Below are 20,714 nucleotides of genomic sequence, written 5' to 3'. Positions count from 1 at the left end.
TACTGCCACTCCCACCACCATACCATCCAAGGAGCTTCACTCTAGCTACATCTATTCTTTCAATCAATAAAAAAGTCACCATGACAACTTCACCTCTATGTCCCTCCACTTGGCTGCACACGAGAAGCACCAGTTGGCTCACGCAGGGTCCCTCCCACACTGGCAGGCAAGGGCAACCTATTGCACCTCATTTGTGATGAGGACTGGACATCATTATTAACCCTCCAGTACCAAAGATTCTGGAAATGCACATCATGATCTCATTCCACTCTAGCCATTGATTTCTTCCCAATTGATAGGCCTGATTCAGGGATAAAGTTATTTTGCAAATAATGGATAAAGGCAATTCTTTAATTATTCCAGTAACACAGATACTCTTTGCAATTACTTTTATCTCCCAGCCGAGCTTTTAAATTTAATTAATTTCCCAACATAGCTTTTAAATTTAATTCCAGCAACACTTTTTTTTGGTGAGGAAGATTGGCCCTGAGCTATCTGTTGTCAATCCTCCTCTTTTTGCTTGAGGAAGACTGTTGCTGAGCTAACATCTGTGCCAATCTTCCTCTATTTTTTGTATGTGGGATGCTGCCACAGCATGGCCTGATGAGCAGTGTGTACGTCCACGCCCAGGATCTGAACCTGCAAACCATGGGCTGCAGAAGTGGAGCATGCGAACTTAACCACTATGCCACTGGCCCCACCAGCAACATTTATTGAGCACTTACTATGTCCCAGGCCCTATGCAAGTTTTCTTGCTGAAGATTCCTAAAGGAATCAAACCACTTTTTACATTAATGTTAAAAAAAGTTTAAGACATAATGCATTTTAAATGAAGTTATAGAGTTAAAGCTCTTTGTCTTTAAGTGAGGAGCTGTTGATAACAGTAGCTCTCTCCTCTAGTATTCCATTAGAAGTCATCAGGAAAATAAGACTCCAGGTTTCATCTATCTATCCATTGATCCTTCCATCCATCCTTCCTTCCATTTAACAAGGACCATGTGCCAGGCCCTGTGTTGGGTGCTAGGTATCCAATGATGAGCAAAACAAATATGGCTCCTGCCTGTAGGAAACTTACAGTCCAGCAGTGGAAAGAGTCCTGGATGGCAAATGGAAAGCTCCAAACTCTAGGTCCAGTTCTATCTTTCACTATCTGTACAGCCTTGGGGAGTACTATAACTTCTGGAATTTCCTCACATGGAAGGGGCTGCCCTGTCTGTTTTACACAGCAGTTGGCAGGATTGTATCTGAATTCACTCTAAAACTTCAAAATACTATATAAATATAAGTAACAATTATGAATGAAGTTTATTCAAATGCACAGTGGAAGGGAGTGAAGAGGCAGGAGACCTGAGTTCTAGTCCTACCATTTCCTCTGACTTGTACCCCAGGTGGGAAGGGTGTCAGATCCCCTCTTGGCCCTAGTTTTGAGCTGGTTGATTATATCTCCATGATCCTGTCCCTATGTACTGCAAAGGGAGGCAAATCTACAGAAACGTGGAGCTCAAGGGTCTCTTAAGAGCTAATCAATTCCATCTCTTCACAGACAGGGCCCCACTGAGAGCTTCCTGGAGAGATGTGACTCCGTTTTCAAAGTCCTCTTAGGAAGCAAATGCCTCAGCCTGTCTTGGAACCCAACAGGAAGTTGTCTGGGAGTTCTTGGGAGGGGGCTGTAGGGGGCACTCAGGAAACATCCGTGTGTGCTAGAGTGCTCCATAGGCCATGCAGGGCAGCCCAGAGGGAAGGTTTAAAATGTAGAGACATTAAATATCCCAACACCAACTCAAGGGCATTATCATGAAGGAGGAGCCATGAAATGCTTGGCATGTCCTTGCTATGTGCCTAAAAGGCTCTGTCGGTGCAGGTGTGAAGGATCTGTCCAGGAGCAAGCCCTGGCTCTCTTCCTGAGGCTCTCTAACTGGGCACCTTGACGTGGATCTGCCATTCACAGCCCCACTTCACCCCGTCCACCGCAGGGGACTCCAGCAGTCCCGGGACTGATGTGGGACCTGCAGGAGTCCAATTGCTGTGTAAAACAGACAGGGCAGCCCCTTCCATGTGAGGAAATTCCAGAAGTTATGGTACTCCCCAAGGCTGTACAGATAGTGAAAGATAGAACTGGACCCAGAGTTTGGAGCTTTCCATTTCCACGTGGGACTCCTGCAGGTATCTGTCGCTAATTTCATTCAGTCTAAGGAACATGTTTGCTTTGTTGTTTTGGGGTGGACATATTTGTAAACACATGATTCAAAACCGCTGAGTTTCAGCAATGCAGGACTAGAGGGGGTTCCAACGTGGAAGGAAGGAGAGGCCTTAGAATAGAATAGATGCAGGGTTGAATCCTGCCACTTACTAGCCACATGGCTCTAGGCAAGTCTCCCATCACCTCTGAACTTCTCCTCTGGGATATGGGGATAATAACATATTCTGATTTCTTAGGGCTGTTGTGAGACTCAAAGACAATAAAAGTAACATGAGTTCCCATGGTACCAGTCACTCAACAAAAGGAAGTGGTAGTAGTTGTTGCTATAATCCAGCTTACTGTTCCATTTCTGGAGTCCAAGCTCAACTTTCCACGACTGGTATCACACCACGAGACAGCTCAAAGCTGACAATCCTTCCTCTCACTTTCATCTTCATAGCCCACTAAGGTCCACATACTGCTTTCTCAGCATCCTGGGTTTTCGCCCTTCCTCTCCACATCTAGGACCCTGTCAGACTCCTACCTCCTCATGCTTCAGTTATACAACAGTTCCCTGCGGGCTCTCCTCTTCAGTCCTTTGAGAATTATCTTCCTAGAAAAGTGCTTTCGTTACAGCCCCACTCTCAAAAGCGGACCATGATCCCTGACTAATGCAATCCAAACTCCTCACTTGGCCTCACATCGGGCTGAGCTTCCCCACCTTGTCGGCGGAGCGATCTCCTCACACACCCTACACATGCCGTGGGCTGACGCGGTAGTGAGTCCTCCGTCCTGGAGATACTCAGTCACCAGAGAGAAGAGGCTCATGAGGACATGTGCAGCAGTGAGGGTGTACCCTCTGGTGCCTGGCTTTGAATTGTGGCTCTACCATGTACTAGGTATGTAACCTTTTACTTTAACTCTCAGTGCCTCAGTTTCCTCTTTATGAAAATAGGCCTAATAACATTACATACCACAAAGAGATGTTGTGGGGCCTAAATGAGTGAAGCACCTAGAAGACTGCCTGGCACACTGGAAACTCTGAATAAATAAATATGAGCTACTTGTCACATGACGGAGGTGATTCAAGCATCCCTTCAGGAAGGGGAATTGCTTTCAGCTGTAGGTAACAGAAAACTTTGACTCAACTGGCCGGAAAGAGGAAATTTATTTCACATAACAAGTAGTCCAGGGGAAGGTGGCTCAGGATTTGTTTATTTAGTGGCTCAACAATGTCACCAAGGACACAGGTTCCCCACATTCCATCCTTGGCTTGGTCCCTGGGCTGTTTTCCCCATGATGGTAAAATAATCATCACAGTTCCATACATCCCAAGTAGACATAAAATTGTCCAGGAGAGAGGGAGCTCTCTTGTGATAAGAAATGCCTTCCCAGAAGTCCTCAGGCAGATTGCCCTCATGGCTCTTTCACCAGAATTGTCACTGGCAAGGGGATTTCACTATGTTTGGCGGAGATTATTTAAGACCCACTGCTTGGTTCCGGGAAGGGCCAAGACTTCCTCAAAGCACATGGCCATTTGGAGAAAGAAAGATAAATGAAAAAAAACCCCAAGGTTTTGTTAAGAAGGAGGAAGGGGCCTCCAGCAGGGTCTTCTGCCTTCCCAGTCCTGAGAATCTGTGATTCTTGGCTTATTCCAGCTACATGTCTTGCTTATCAGTTCCTCCTGCTTGGAACTCATACGATAAATCTTTGTATGTCAGGGACTGTGCTGGACCATCTTCCCAATGTGAATCGAAATCCTTCTCTCAAGTTGATCAAGAACCAACAATTCAGTGGAGAGATTTCTTTCCATAATGAATTACCTCAATACTTTCAAAGTAAACTAGATAATCCACACCGCACTTCACTAATCGGCATTTATCACCTTAGCGCTGCTCTTCTCCTCAGTTGGGTTGTAAACTCCTCAAGGACAGGAATCATGAGTAAACTATCTTATTCCATTTGGGTCTTCCATGTACTTATGATGGCCAACCATAAAGATGGTGCGTGTCAGAAGACAGTGTTTAAGTGCTCTGTCTGGTAGGTGCTTGAACGTACTATGTTCAGCACTACGGAAGACACAGGGAAGAAGACAGTTTTCTCGCTGCTAAAGCTTGTGATCCAGGAGAGGAGCTCATATAATAAACTGTGTGGACTTGGAGAAGTCCATCTATCACCACCCACATTATTTTTTGTGCTTTTAGCTTTTCCACTTGCTCCCCTCCAGTAACCTTCTGGACAATGCTGACACCACACTGGGCCACCCTTTCTGAGCCTTGTTTCCATCCCCAGCACCCTAGACAAGATCTTCTTGATCTATTCCTTCCCATCCCTCTCCCATTCAAACAAAACCTATCCTTCCTAAGTCCCAATCCCTACGGGCTTGGGAAATGCTGGTTTAAAATTAATCTCTAAGAAATCAGTTCACGAAGTTTTCAATGCTACCCCTCCAGGGCACATGGAAAATTTGAGGGGGTACCTGTAGGTGCAATGGACTAACACAAGGATGTGAATATAATAATGGATTTTAGGGGTTGGCTAGCTGGTGGTGGGGTTCTTTTCTGACAAGGCAGCCTTCACTTTTCTTCAAGAAATTGTACAACAATGATTTTTAACTCTTCCTCCAGTCTAGAACCTTTTGAAACATTCGCATTGTTTGCAGCATCTCTTAAGAAGCCATTCTTTATGGACTAAACTTAGCATGAAAAAATACAGGCTTTAGTGCATTTTTACAGGTTAATGGGAGAGCAAGGGTTATTTGGGGAAAGGTCTACTCAACTCCTGCCTGTATGGACGTATTTCCTTCTCAGTAAGGAAATTCTCCCACACCTATTCTTCTGATCACCATAGCTGGGATTGGCAGGGACAAGGGAGGAAGATGACAGAGCCAGATAAAAAGGAAACAAAAATCAGTTTGTTTAAATTGTCAGGGAAATCTGCTTTTGGCTAAAGGAAGTCAAACGCAGAACATCCTGTTCTAGTTAATGAAGCTCATCTGTCTCCAGCTTGAGTAGGAAAATATAACCCTTTGCATCCATGTGGAGCTGCTCAACCATCCCACCCTCACTCTCAGCTGCCTACACCCAATCTCATGATGACTGAGGGCTGTCCTCTCTCCTCCCCACACAGCAAGCTGCTCCTTCTGGATGCTAAAGTCCCAGGCAGGTCACATGCAATTAAGTACAAACTTGCCTTTTGGTACGTAAATCTCAAAACTTCCTCTTAGAAAGAATAAGCCAATTCCCTCAGTGATCGAAACCCATGAGATTCAGACACAAAAAGAAATGATCTTTCTTTCCTCCATCTCTCCATTGCAAAGTGTTTCAGTGACGTAGGATCCAGATACAATTTGACTTACTCCACATGACATTCCGGTGAAAGAGCTCAACAACCTCACGCTTTGAAAGGACTCCTCAAGCCACTTTCTTTAGCATCATTTTCCAAGCCATAGCGCCGAAATCCATGACAGACCCTGGATTGCCCAGCTGGTCTGTGTGGGAAGGCGCCCCTATGTGAGTCAGAGCTCTCAGCACACATGACACTTCTGCAGATAGACCTGCAAGCTTTTTCTTGTCAGAAATGAAAAGTATGTGTTTTCATCTACTTCTGCTTTTTCCTCCCTTAAATGCCAGGAACTTCAGAGGCAAATTTATGGCCACAGCGCTCTAATCTGCTCAAAAAATTAGAGACTATAGGGTTGGAAGGAACCCCAGAGATCACCTAATAAATTCTTCTCGTTTTATAGATGAGGAGATTGAGGCCCAAAAAGGGAGGGGGATTTACTGAAGGTCACACTGCTAGTTAGTGGCAAAAAACTAGGATGAGCACCCACATCTCATGACTCCCAGCTCATTCTACTAATGCACAGTGGGGCCTGGAAGTATCCACTCCTTCCGCTTCCTTCCATTCATTTTTCTGTGAGCAACTTTTCACCAGCCTTTAATCCAGTGGTTTTCAAAGTGTAGCCCCTGCACCAGCAGCATCAGCATCACCTGGAACTCGCTGGCTACGTCAGTTGTCTGAATCTGTTTTAACCCTCCAGGTGATCTTAATGCCTGCTAAAGTTTGAGATGCCCCAGTTTAATTTGTTAGCCCCACACACCCTATTAACCAGGGGATCTGGGCACAATCGGATCCATCTAAGTTCATAGCTCTTTTTCAGTTTGGCTCTTCCAGTTACCTAAGGCAGAGGTTCACGTCCATCACCTCTGGAGAAAGAGAGTTGATTATCAACTGTGAACAGGAACTGGAGTGGGATGCTATCATGAACTGAGGCAGCGCTCAGGACCAGTCACTCACTTTGCCCCTTTTTCCCTTTCTCTCCCATCTGCCCTGTTCTCTTTCCACAGACCTGTTTCCTTACTTCTTCTGTTTCCGTGCCTTCACAGTTGGCATCTGCCTTTGGTCTGCTGTGACCTGACTCTAAAGTCTAAACCACAGCATCCTTTTTGCCTTCATTTCCCTCCCTAACTGGAAAAGTCTTTCCATATAACTTTTCCCATTTGTCAGTTCAAATTCCTGAAAAGGACCCCAACTGGCCCAACTCATCCTTTGAGCCAGGCTGCATCGGTCACATGCTCACCCAAATGATGAGTCTCCTTTGGTCTGATGCTTTTTCCTGTCTAATTAACTGTTGACATAGGATGAGGATGCAGCTGGGGAGAGGGGTGACTTCTGTGCAGTGATAGAGGCTCAGGAGGAAATTGGGGGAGGAAAGAGGAAAGTGCACATGAGGGTCCTTGCCATCCCCCAGCCCACCCACACTAAACCTGTGAATGACTCATGACGGAACTCAGCAGTGGGGTTCAACAGTTTAACTTGCTGAGGGTTGAGTTGGAGACAAAGGTTCTATTACATTTTAATGACCCTAATCTTTAATACAGTGCCAGGCTGGGGTGGCCTGGAAAATACAGGCTACAGGTTATCAACTCCCTAAAAGTCACAGAAGATCCAAGCTGGAAGGAACTTCAGAGATCACCCAGCTCAGTGGTTCACAGCTCTGGCTGCCCGTGAAAATCCCTAGGGAACTTTTGAAAACTAAAGCCTGGGCCCCACCTCAGGGATTCTGATTTAAAGCTCCCCAGATGCTTTCAATGCACAGCTGTCCCTGAAAACCACGGCTCGAACTTGACCCTGTTAATTTTACATGTGGGGAAACAGGCTCTGTTACATAATGTGAGTCTGGCTCACCTCAAGATCTCATTTCTAACTTGGTTATAGAGTTTGGATCATTAGATGGTTAGAGCTGTAAGCGATCACAGAAACCATGCAATCCAACCCTACCACTTTTACTTGAAACTGAAGACCTAAGACTTGCCTAAGGAGTCACAGCCAGAAAGGGGGTGGCAGGGGCTAGAACCTAGGTCTGCCTGACTCCTAACCCAGTGCTTGCCCATAACACCAAGCTGGAGGACAAAAGGGCCAGATGAGAAGCTAAGCTGCCCCAGCTGCAGACCTTGTGCTTGCTTGGCTCCAGTGAGCCTTCCCACTGGCACAGCTGCAAGAGTTTGGCAGAGGAACCTGGGCATGATTGGATATGGGACAGTCTCAGCCGAAGGAATCAGCATTTTGGTGCCCTGAGGATGGGGAGGAGGCAGCTAGTCTGATGATGCTAATCCTTGATTTCTGCCTGTCTCCCACTTCTGCTGGGAGTGTGTGTGTGTGTGTGTGTGTGTGTTAGTGTGTGTGTGTTCCTGAACGACTGACAGTTGAGTTGGAGGCCAGATTTTGATGTGCTCAAAGACTGAGCCCTGGGTGTCAGGGGTCTTCTGATTTGCTGACATAAGGTTGTCTTTGTTTTCCAGAGTGGCTTTGGTCAAGTGTTGGCACCCACTGGTCTGTGTTCGGCTAGTAATGGCTTCAGTGAGCATTTAGGAAGCAGAGGCGTGTGCTCCAGGGGTCCCTCTGTATGTGTATGGGTGTATGTGGATGGAGGTGGCTGAAGATCAGAAGGTTCTAATATAAAAAAGGAGGCAAGGGCTCACCAGACATAGTGAGTGAGAAGCAGGAAACCCCTAGGAGGTGAGTCTGAGCTTTAACCACACCCTTTTATGGGGGTTGAGGTGACAGAGAAGAAGAGATGAGAAAGTAATACCCCTTTAAGCTTGTGAGGAACTTCACAATTGATACAGCACGTTCATACACATTTAATTCATCCAACCTTCACAATCACCCCACAAAGTGGACAGTCTCTGTGATCCGGCCTTGGGGATGGGGAGTAGCAGGGCTCCAAGGCCCCACGGCTATTAGTCAGGGAGCTGACCCACTCTCTCCAGACTCCAGCCGCAGTGCTCTCTCCACCATGGTATAATGCCCTCCCGTGTGTGTGTCCCTCATGTGTGCAGACCGGTCATAGAAGGGAGTTCATGTGAAGGCAAAGATGCGAGTGTTTATTTATCTCTGAGGCGTCATGTTTACCAGGGCCACAAGAAACTGGACAGTGAACACAGGAAAAATACAGGGACTTGGCTCTGGGTCAGCTGCAATGTCACAGACAAGTCAGCCTTAGTTTTCATCTGGGTAAAGGAACAAGCACCTTGTGGGGTTGGTGTAGGGCTCAGAGATAAAGGACACGAAGCACTTAGCCTCGGGCCCGTCATGAGCCCCGTAAGTATTCCATAAATGGTAGCTGTTAATATTCTGTGTACATGTTACTGGCCTGTGTGCAGAAACCCATGTGTCTGCAGATGGGAGGGACCACAGCCTGGCTCAGGGGCAAGGGCTGCTGACTTTGTCCAAACCCAAATACGTCTTCAGGGGTCTTCCACAGAGCCTCCGACTAGTGAAACCAAGTCCCACTTCCTGCCCTCGCTTTTCTAACTCATCACAGCCTCTAATTGCTCACATGTATCTGCTAGTGGATTTGCTAATTAAGCACAGATCATTTAAGGTCTGAATCAACATCAGAGTGTGGAGGCATTTCAGAGGACTAACTCAGTTGATTTACAGTTTAGACTCTTGGGTACAGTGACTGAGTCAGACAACAAGTCCTGGGGTGGTGGGTCAGGCTGGTCAGAGCACTTACTAGGGCTGGGCCCTTTATATGTGGAATCTCACAGAATTCTCACAATTCTCACGTGAATGGGCATTATTCCCATATTACACATGAAAATACTGAGGAGGTGCTAAATTGATCGTCAAAAGTCATCAGGAAGTGGGATTCGAGGCCAGGTCTGCCTTGGCTTCGAAGTCTGTGCTCCTTCTACTACCCACAACTCAACCCTCATCACCCAAACAGGCTGGACCCCACACAGAGTCTGGAAAATGTTAAGTCTACAAGTGTGTGCACATTGCTTGGAGCCCAAGAAGACGAGGAGGGTAAAGACAGGGCTGGTCAAGAGGGAGGTGGCCTGGGGAACGGAGAGTATTCACTAACACTGACAGCCAGCCACACTGTTTTGGCTTCCTCCCCGCGCCCCCTCCCTGGTTGAGTTGTGTTCACGCCTCCTGCCTGACCTCACTTCCGGCTTGTTTTACCTCTTCTGAATCACAATCTAGTGACTTTCAGGGGGCATTCCTTCAAGGTATGCTAAGCCAGGATCCATGGCCCATGGAGGCATGTGCAGAGGGTGTGCCAGGAGAGAGGCAGGGAGGCAAAAAGGAGGTTCCACAGAGTCCAGAACCTTCTGCTGTGTCTCATCTGCCCAGGGGTGCTCCAGGTGCCCCAAAATACTCTGGCATCTCCCTCAAGGTTGTGAGGCAATGCAGAGCCCCAGGTGTATTGGAGGTGCAATGTTAGCATCAGCTGGACCTAATTAGCTTTGGTCTGGGGCCAGGCCCTTTCACAGAGAACTCCATTGTTCCCGGGGAACCTGGCAGGAATGTTAATCATTTCAGAAACTGAGAAGGGGCTGACACTCCCTCGTGGCCTTGGGGCTATCCTCCCTTCAGATGCTAATCCATAAAATCATTCGAAGCCAGGCCTCGGATGAAGCTCTGGGGTGGAGCCCAAACTCTCCTTTCTCTCAGGAGCAAGGCAGGTGTGGAATTAACACCTGGAAGGCAGCCAAACGGAAACCTGGAGCAACAGCTCAAAACGTCACACGTCAAATAACTTAATTGGGTAATCATCTGAAGAAGGGTTTGTACAAAACATACACAGGACGTCTGCACCAAGAGTGTGAGGGATGAATCCAAGAAGACAGTTCAGTATGCCCATGCCTGCCTTGGCCCCACCCAGCCTCGGGCCCAAGACCCGGCGGGATCATTCCCTGCCAGGAGAGGCTCTGGAAGCCATACCTAGCAATCCCCACCTTAGACCCCTGGGCAATCCAACATTCCTGGAGCTACGAGGGCACCCTGCCCTGAATGTCCACCAAATGTGCACAGTCCAAAACTACAGCAGGCAGTGTAGGGTCTTTCCATTTTTCCTTTTCTACTTTTTAAGAATATATATTCTGAACTCACCATGGAAAAAAACCAAGCTCTCTCTTTGGAAAACTGCCCCCAAATTCTTTGTCTCTGAAAGAAAAGGTAGTGCCAAATTTTTTGCCTAATAAAATGACATTTCAGTGGAATCTGAGTCAGGCCCAAACAAAAAAATACTGGTTCTTTGAGACAGCATAAGAATTCAGTCTTTAGTATCCAACACGCCATTATTCATAGGCCCAAACTGGCAGGAGGGCTGTCGGCCCTTTGGAGATGACCCGGAAAGCAGGGGGATGCGATAGGAAGACGAGAGAAAAACAATCTGAAATACCTCTCAGGCCAACTCTGAACATGTTGGGTATTTATTATTTGGAGGTGTAGAAGCTCCACTGTCCCCTTGCTAGATAGTCTCTCAGCTCATTTCTCTGCTTATGGGGTCATTCTCCTGAGCAAGTGCTTAAAATCAAACGTGTCATTGTTGGGCCGCTGGCCCAATAGGGAATAACCTCCAGAGTCCAAGTAAGCAAGCGGAAAGAACTGATTCCCCTCTGTGAGTCAGCCCCTCCTGAGCCCCCGCCCCCAGCACAGCTCACCGGGGCCTGCGGAAGGTCAGGCCATAGTGCTGACAGGCCAGCCCCACGGTGGGTGTGTACACGATGGGCATGAATTTCTCCACATCTGATGTCAGCACTCGGTAGAACAGCTTCTCATTCCGGTCTTGGAGTGTCATGAGAATGATGTACCTTGGAAAGGGAGACAAGAACCAAGCTGATCACATGAGCACCATACGTGGCAGCAGGGGAAACCCCTGATGTAAAGCCCAAGGGCTCCCATTCGCTACTTACAATGGCTCATTCACCAGCCCATCACCCATCCTCCCTAAGCATGGGTCTCGTCATCCACAAAATGTAGAGAATATTACCTGCCTTATGGTGCTTATTATTACACACGGTCTAGGTAAAATTCTAAATATTTTACATTAACTTAGTTAAAACTCCCAACGACTTGTGAGGTAGATGCTATAAATCTTGCTATTTTAGAGACAAGGAGACCAAAGCGTAGAGAAATGAAATAACTCACCCAAGGTCTCATGGTAGAGTAGGGATTTGAACTGAAGAAATTTGATTCCAGAATCTGTGCTCTCAACCAAGGTGCAAGATGGGTAGTTATGTTATTATCATATGGACATTAACGGATGACAACAGAATGATAACATTCTGGGGGTGGAGTAAGGTCAAGGAAAATACTGGGCACACCAGTGATGTATGAACTGGCCTTTCCCATCACACAAGGGTGGTTCCTGCCACAAGCTGAGCTCACAAAGGGCTGAATTCCAAGTGATCTCAGGAGGCAAATTCCAAAAAATCTCTCACCTGTTCCATGAAGTGTGAAATCACTAAACCAGGAAAAGAGCCTTTCATTCACACTCCTAAAAATGCAAAAACCTCTGGGAGAAAAAATCCAGTGGCTGAAATTCTCAATGAGGTGTTAGTGACTGCTGATACCACAACCTCTTTGGATAACAGTTTGGGAGAGAGAGTGGAGGCTCTTGAAGCCCTGGCACAGAACGGGGTGACAGAAATGCTCTGATAGGGGAATGATCCCCAGGCCTATGTAACCTTGGGGAGGTCTTTTGACCTCTTGGGGCCTCAGTCTCTTCTTCTCCACCAAAGGCACTGGTCCAGAACTAAAAATTATGTTTTAGAAGGTGCTAGAAAGGGAGGGTTTATGCTCAGAAGAGCCAGGATCTCAACTCATCACTACTATAAGGTCCCTTATCCAGTAACCATCTCGTCCCAATTCTGCACTCAGTGATGTCAAGCTGATAACTTAATCGGCCAAGAAGGGAATATTTACATCATGGAAATTGGGGAATGCTATAAACTGGGGCTTCTCCTGCCTCCCCTGAAGAACCAGTTATTAAACATTTACCAGCACACCACTGCCCTTAACCCAAAAGAAGTTGGGGAGCTTCCTCAGCATGTCCCCCAGCACCTGCTGAAATGAGGACTCCTAGGAATGAGTGGGTCAGAGCAGTCAGCAGAGTGTCAGGAGCAAGCACTCTAGAGCTCCCAGAAACAGGCACATCCCCTGCCTCCTGAGCCTAGCATTCTTCCCTGGCAAACGAGCAAGGCCCGTCTAGCCAGAAAGAACTGGAGTGGGGAGGATTTGGGACTTTACAACTTTTAGAGTTCAACATCCTCAGAAAAGAGAGTTTCGCTTTGGACTTTAACTCTTTGTAAATTGAACAAAAGAGTGAGGTTGAGGTTGTTCAAAATTAGAGCATGTCTCATGTTTTCAGTTGGACTAATTGTGTCCTTTCTGGTTTGCTCTTCAGGGTGACATCGCTCGACCCAGTCTGAATGGGATAAGTAAAAGGGACAGAATATCTGGCCTGGGTTGCAGTATGGCCTGGGAGTTACCGTGAGTAATGTCCACAGAGTTTAGCGCTTCAGGAGTAATGGAGAGTAGGCAGAGGCTTCCTTATCCACTACCACTCAGAAACCATGGATGCTATGGGGGGAACAGAGGAAGATGGGTGCAGGATGACCTTGACACGCTGCTGAACTCTGCCCCTAGGGGGACAGCCACACCCTCAAGGACCCAAAGTCTTGGCCATTAAGTTCTATAGATATGTAGGGGGAACCCTTATCTCCTCCATACATTTCTGTTGGATCCCATAGCAAGGAGATATACTTATTTAACAAGCTCTTATATAGTGCCTACTATGTGCCAGGCACTGTTTAAAGCATGTCACAAATACTAATGCATTTAACCCTCATCATAACCTTAGGAGTTAGGTACCATTGACATACTCATTGTACAGATGAGGAATGACCCAGAGAAGCGAAGTAACTTTTGCTATTAAGTGGTAGAATGAGCATTTGAACTCAGTGTAGTACTAGAGTCTAGTCTTGTACCCCTAAGTTCCAATGCCTCTTAGCTGTGGCATAGCAGAGAGGTTAAAAGCACACCCTCTGGAGCTAGCTACCTGTGTTCAAATCCTGGCTGTGCCAATTCACAGCCATGTGATATGGGAGGTCACTACCTTCTTTAGTAAAACTGAGCAAGCTGACCCTGTGATCCCCCACTTGGTTCTTCAGTCTATATCCCCATTGGGGACAACCCAGAGGAGTGGCAAGGTTATTAACTGCTCCCCATAAACCTCCAACATATTATATCCTAAGTCCTTCCCAAGGTGTCCCTGTCCACTTCCCTCTTCTCCACCACATTCCTCTTATTTCAGGAACCTGGGCCGTGCACCACTTCCTTAACACACACACCTGTCCCTACATCTTTCTCCACTTCTTCCCGCTGAGTGACACCTTCCGTGAACCCCACTGGTGTCTGCTGGAGCTCTATCAGAGCTTCCTGGGCTGACTCAAATCCCACCACTTCCCAGAGGCCCAAGCAGATTCCACTGGTTGGAATTCAGTGCCCCTTCCCAGTCTCCCAGGACATGTCAACTGCCTCGGTCATAACAAGCCCTGTCCCTCACGGACACCATCAGCCTGTGGAAGGGTTGGGGTCTCTCAGGGCTCTCAGACTTTCCTAGCTGGAAAGAATCCCAAAAAAGCCTCGGTAGACCACAGGAAACAGCCAGCTCAGCCCAGGGCTTGGGTAGAGAGAGCAGACTTTAGGCACTGACTTGTCCAGGTCACTCTGCTGCCGCTCGTAGTATCTCATGATCCGGAGAAGCTGGACGTCCTGGCTCAGGAAGCAGGGGGGGATTAGGCCATGGATTCCAAGCTGCAGCCTTTCTTCAAGAGTAAAGGCCATCCCCTGGGGAGAACAAGGAAGAAACACACACATAAATGGATATGCAGGAAACCAAGGAGCAGAAGAGGTTCCATGCACAGACAGGCAAAAGTCACTAGGACTTAACAGAAAGGGCCCTGGACTCAAATCCCAACTCTGCCATTTAAGCAGATGAGCAATTGTATGACAGTGACTTTGACTCTTCTGAGCTCCAGCTTCCATCTGGAAAAATGGGACAATATCTACATCATTAGGGTTTTTTGGGTTTTTGTTTTTGAAAATGCAGTTAATTTTTTAGAACAATTTTAGATTTACAGAAAAATTAAGACGATAGTAGAGAATTCCCATATACCTCCTCATCCAGTTTCCCCTATTATTAATATCTTAGATCAGTATGGGACATTTATAGTGATACATCATTATGAAGTAAAGTCTCTGGTCTATTCAGATTTCCTTAGATTTTACCTATCGTCCCGTTTTTGGTTCTAAGATCCCATCCAGGACCCCACGTTACATTTAGTCATCATGTCTCCTTAGGCTCCTCTTGGCTTTGACAGTTTCTCAGATTTTCCTGGTTTTTGATGACTTTGAGAGTTGTGAGACGTACTGGTCAGGTATTTTGTACAATACCCCTCTACTGGAATTCGTCTGATGTTTCTCTCATGACTAGACTGGGGTTACGGGTTTTGAGGAGGAAGACCACAGAGGTAAAGTGTGATTTTCATCACATCAGACAAAGTACATATTGTCAACATAGTTTATCACTGTTAATATTGACCTTGATCACCCGGCTGAAGTAATGCTTGTCAAGTTTCTCCACTTACTCCTTTTTTGGAATTCTTCTGCATGGGAGATTTGTCTCATTTCCTCCATTTATTTATTTATTCAATAATTTAATTATATTAGAATGGACTCATGGGTATTTATTTTATATTTGGGGTTATAATCCAATACTGTTTTATTTATTTTCTCACTCAAATTGTTCCAGTTTTGGCCATTGGGAACTCTTTCAGTTGGTTCCTCTGTCCGTTTGGCATAGTCCCATAATTTTCTTTTCTTTTCTTTCTTTTTTTTTTACTTTTTGGCACTACAAGATGCCCCTGGCTTATCTTGTACATTGCCTGCCTCAGTCCTAGAATCAGCCATTTTTTAAAGGAGGCCTGATTCCTTTTTTGGAGCATGGTATTAGAAACCAAGATGTGGGCTGTACTCATTACTTGTGCTCCTTATAACTGGAGTTTCATTGTTTCTAGTCTCTCTCAGCTGACAAAGCAAGGAAATGAATCTACAGTAAGCTAAAGATAATTTCATATTAACATCTCTAACTCTAATCCATTACCACATGAATCATTCTAGCCTCATCACCTTGCTGATCTGTAAATTCTCACTCCACCATCTGCCATCCATTTACTTAATTCCTCAATTCCAGTAAACACATGCAGCAGTGCCAAAATTGTTAGCCTGCATTACAATGGGAAACAACTTTATTAACTAGAGTTCAGCACTTAACGTGCAGTTCTTTTTGCCTTTAGTCTTACAAACTCCACTCATTTCTTTTTGTTTTTTTGGAGAAAGATTAGCCCTGAGCTAACATCTGCTGCCAATTGTCCTCTTTTTGCTGAGGAAGACTGACCCTAAGCTAATATTGTGCCCATCTTCCTCTGCCTTATATGTGGGATGTCTGCCACAGCATGGCTTGCCAAGCGGTGCCATGTCTGCATCTGGGATCCAAACCGGCGAACCCCAGGCCGCCCAAGCGGAATGTGCAAACTTAACCACTGCACCACCGGGCTGGCCCTCCAGTCATTTCTGCAGTTATTTAGGTCAGCACTTTTCCTTCCACCTCCTTCACTGAGGTTGTATCATACATTAATAAAACAGTTAGATTCACAGCCTGCATTCCTTTCTGGGATCAACCAAACTATTACAGGATTTTTTAAAAATCTGGATACAATAAGGTCTGTTCTTTGTACTATAAAGTTCTGTGAGTTTTGGCAAATGCATAACGTCATGTATCCATCATTACAGTATACAAAATAGTTTCACTGCTCTAAAATTCCATTGTGCTTTACCTATTCATCCCCCCTTCCTTTCCCTGAACCTCTGGTAACTACTGATTTTTTTTACTGTCTCTACAGTTTTGCCTTTTCCAGAATGTCATACAATTGGAATCATACAGTATGCAGCCTTTTCAGACTGGCTTCTTTCACTTAGTGATAAGCACTTAAGGTTCATCCATGTATTTTTGTGGCTTGATAACTCATTTCTTTTTATCATCAAATGACATTCCACGTCTGGTTGTACCATAGTTTGTTTCTCCATTTATCTATCAAAGGACATCTTGATTGCTTCCAAGTTTGGGTGAATACAAATAAAGTTGCTATAAATATTCCTAAGTAGGTTTTTGTGTGGACATAAATTTTCAAATCAGTTGAATAAATACATAGGAATGCAATTGCTGAATCATATGGTAAGATTATGTTTAGCTTTTTAAGAAACTGCCAAAGTGTTTTCTAAGGTGGGTGTACTATTTTGCATTCTCACAAGCAGCAAATGAGTTTCTGTTGCTCCACATCCTCTCTAGCTATTGGTATTCTCTGGTGTCTAAATTTTAGTCATTGTAATAGATATGTAGTAGTTTATTATTATTGTTTTAATTTGCAACTCCCTATTGATATCCAACGTGATATTGAACATTTTTTCATATGCTTATTTTCCATCTGTATATCTTCTTTGGTGAGGTATCTGTGCAGATATTTTGTCCATTTTTTCATTTTCTTATTCTTCAGTTTTAAGAGTTCTTTGATCTACAGTTTCAATCCAATCCCTATCAAAATCCGAATGGCCTCTTTTGCAGAAATAGAAAAGCCAAACCTCAAATTCATATGGAATAGCAGGGGGCCCTGAACAACTAAAACTATTTTTAAAAAGAAGATTTTGAAACTGAATTACAAAGCTACAGTAATCAAAACAATGTGGTACTGGCATAAAGAGAGACATATAGATCAACAGAATAGAATCAAGACTTCAGAAATAAACCCATACATCTATGGCAAACTGACTTTTGACAAGGATGCTAAGTTCATTCAACGGGGAAAGAATAGCTTCTTCAAAAGATAGTATTGGAACTACTGGATTTCCACAGGCAAAAGAATGAAGCTGGACCCCTACCTCACATCAAATACAAAAATTAACTCAAAATGAATCAATAATCTAAATATAAGAGCTAAAATCATAAAATTCTTAGAAGAAAATATAGCGGTAAATCTTCATGATCTTGGATTTGGCAATGGATTCTTAGATATGACACCAAAAGCACCAGCAACAAAGGAAAAATGAGATAAATCAACTTCACCTAAAACCTTTTGTGCATAAAAGGACACTATCAAGAAAGTGAAAAGACAAACCACAGAATGGGAGAAAATATTTGGAAATCATATATCTGATAAGGGTTTAATGTCCAGAATCTATAAATAACTGTTACAATACAACAACAGAAAGAAAAACAACCCAGTTGAAAAATGGGCAAATGACTTGAATAGACATTTCTCCAAAGAAGATATGCAAATAGCACATGAAAAACTGGTAAACTGATGCAGCCATTATGGAAAACAGTATGGAGACTCCTCAAAAAATTAAGACTAGAACTACTATATGATCTAGATATTCTACTGCTTGGTATTTACCCAAAAACATGGAAACACTAATTCGAAAAGGTATATGCACCCCTATGCTCACTGCAGCATTATTCACAATAGCTAAGACTTGAAACAACCTAAGTATCCATCAACATGAATGAATGAAGAAGATGTGGTATACATATATAAAATGGAATACTGCTGATCATAAAAAAAGATGAAATCTTGCGATTTGCAACAACATGGAAGGACCTTGAGGGCTTATGCTAAGCAAAGTAAGTTAGATGGAGAAAGCCAAATACGATATAATTTCACTCATGTGTGGAACATAAAAAAACAACAACAAGAAACAAACAAGATATAGAGAATAGACTGGTGATTGCCAGAGAGGGAGGGGGAAAGGGAGAGGGTGAAAGAGGTAAAAGGGCATGTGTGTATGGTGACAGAAGGTTAATTAGACTTTGGGTGGTGAACATGACGTAGTCCACACAGAAATCAAACTATAATGATGTACACCTGAAATTTATATAATGCTATAAACAAATGTTACCTCAATAAAAAAATAAAATAAAAAATTTTAGAAAAGAAGATATACAAATGGCCAATAGCATATGAAAAAATGCTCAGCATCATTAGTCACTAGGGAAATGCAAATTGAAATTATGAGATACCATTTCACACCCACTAGGAAGGCTGTAAGAACAACAACAAGAACAAAACAGTAAATTAAAAAAACAGCAAATAACAAGTGCTGTTGACGACGTAGAGAAATTGAAACCCTTGCTCACGGCTGGTAGGAGTGTAAAGTGTTGCAGCCTCTACGGAAAGAGTTTACGGATCCTCAAAAAGCTAAACACAGAATTCCCATATGACCCAAGCAATTCCACTCCTAGGTATACACCCAAAGGAAGTGAAAGCAAGGGCTGGAACAGATACTTGAACACCAGTTTTCATTGCAGCATTATTCACAACAGCCAAATAGTGGAATCAACCCAGGGGTCCACCAACTTATGAGTGGATGAACAAAATATATATATGTACAAGGAAAATTTATTCAAGCATAAAAAAATAAAGTTCTTATACATGCTACTACATGGATTAACCTCGAAGACATTAGGCTAAATGAAATAAGCTAGACACGAAAGGCCAAATGTATGATTCCACTTACAGGAAATATCTAGGATAGGCCAATTCATACAGACAGAAAGTAGATTAGAAATCACTAAGGGCTGAGGGGAGAGTGAGTTTGTGAATTATTAATGGTTACAGAGAGGGGTGATGAACAAGTTTTGGAAATAGACAGTGGTGATGGTTGCACAGCGTTGCAAATGTACTTAATGCCACTTAATTGTACACCTAAAAATGGTTAAAATGGGACCGGCCCCGTGGCGGAGTGGTTAAGTTCGCACACTCCACTTCAGAGGCCCAGGGTTTCGCCGGTTTGGATCCTGGGCGCAGACATGGCACCGCTCGTCAGGCCATGCTGAGGCAGTGCCCCACACAGCACAGCCAGAGGCACTCACAACTAGAATCTACAACTATGTACTGGGGGGCTTTGGGGAGAAGAAGAAGAAGAAGAAAAAAAGAAGATTGGAAACAATTGTTACCTCAGGTGCCAATCTTTAAAAAAAAAAATGGTTAAAATGGCAAAACTTAAAAAAATAATGTATTATACCCCAAACCACTGACTTGTACACTTTAAGTGGGTGAATTGTACAGTATGTGAGTTATAACTCAATAATGTTGTTTTAAAAAAATTCTTCACGTATTTTGGATACAAGTCCCATATCAGACATGTGTTTTGTAAATATTTCTCTGAGTTATGTGGCTTGTCTTTTCATTCTCTTATCAGTGCCTCACAGAACAGTGTTTGGACACTGGCAGGGGGAGATGGGGAATAAGTAGGACGTCATGGAATTTGCTCCCTGGCCTGGTTAAGCCCTGTGGGGACAAGGTCTGCTGGCAGAAGTTGCAGGAACTGTTCTCACAAGTGACACTGTGAGACAGGGGGACCACGCAGCTGCCCTGCCTTTATCCCAAAATGGTGGAAAAGAAAGACCTTTTCTGTGTAGAACTCAGGGGGCTCTGCTGAAGGGAATGCTGCTCCGGCTCTGTTTAGCAGCTCCGGAGATGCCTTCCTCAGCTCTCTTGGCTTTCTCATGGAAGGCCCTGGCAACAGTGACAGTGGCGAGCCCTGAGTGGCTCCATGAGCGGTGGACACCAACAAGGAAGGGACCAGACTCCCCATGGGGGGGACTGTGTAGGGGCTCAGAACAGTTTCTACTTAACTAATTATCAATATGCTAATACGATCCCCACCGTATTCAAGGCTGATGACACCTGGGGCAACCCCGGGTAAGCCCTCCGTTCCTAAGGAGCCTCAGGTAACACGAGGTTCCTCCTGGAAGTGAAGAAGGCTGTGTGGGTGACAAGTGACACCTAAATTATGCTGATGGCAGTCTAGCGTCCCCCAGACTCCCCTGAGGAAGGGAAGCTTGAAAAGGCAGGGAGTATCAGAGCTCTCTCATTCCTCCACCAGCTGAAAAATATCTCATCCACAATTATTACAAGCTCTTTTACAGGGAGTTAAGTAACAACAAGGAAATTCAAGTCCACCTATTGATCAAATCCACCTTAGAGTTGTCGCTATCCTCAGCTGTAAGGAACAGAGTCTAATGAATATCCAGTCTTAGTTTTCTTACAACCACATTGTGAGGAGGTTTTACAGCCTCCGCTTTACAGATGAGAAGCCTAAGCAAGAAAGGTTATAC

General features: G+C 44.7%; 1 protein-coding gene across 5 annotated transcripts in view; it reads right to left on the bottom strand.

Moving 5' to 3' along the window:
- The window catches only part of ME3 (malic enzyme 3), a 179,624-nt gene that overhangs the window by 80,101 nt on the left and 78,809 nt on the right, over positions 1-20,714 (bottom strand). For 4 of the 5 annotated variants that reach the window (XM_023645604.2, XM_023645605.2, XM_070274196.1 and 1 more), the window contains 2 exons: positions 14,196-14,329; positions 11,140-11,289 (listed from right to left, as the gene is read on the bottom strand). In XM_023645604.2, the coding sequence (XP_023501372.1) occupies positions 11,140-11,289; positions 14,196-14,329 (284 nt within the window). Of the gene's footprint in view, positions 1-11,139; positions 11,290-11,626; positions 14,330-20,714 lie in introns of all 5 variants that reach the window. The other variant, XM_005611983.4, reaches the window with a different exon arrangement.

The sequence above is a fragment of the Equus caballus genome, chromosome 7 (genome assembly GCF_041296265.1).
Source record: "Equus caballus isolate H_3958 breed thoroughbred chromosome 7, TB-T2T, whole genome shotgun sequence".
NCBI lineage: Eukaryota > Metazoa > Chordata > Mammalia > Perissodactyla > Equidae > Equus > Equus caballus.
The sequence above is the reverse complement of the archived record's forward strand: the minus strand, read 5'-3'. Positions and strand labels throughout refer to the sequence as shown.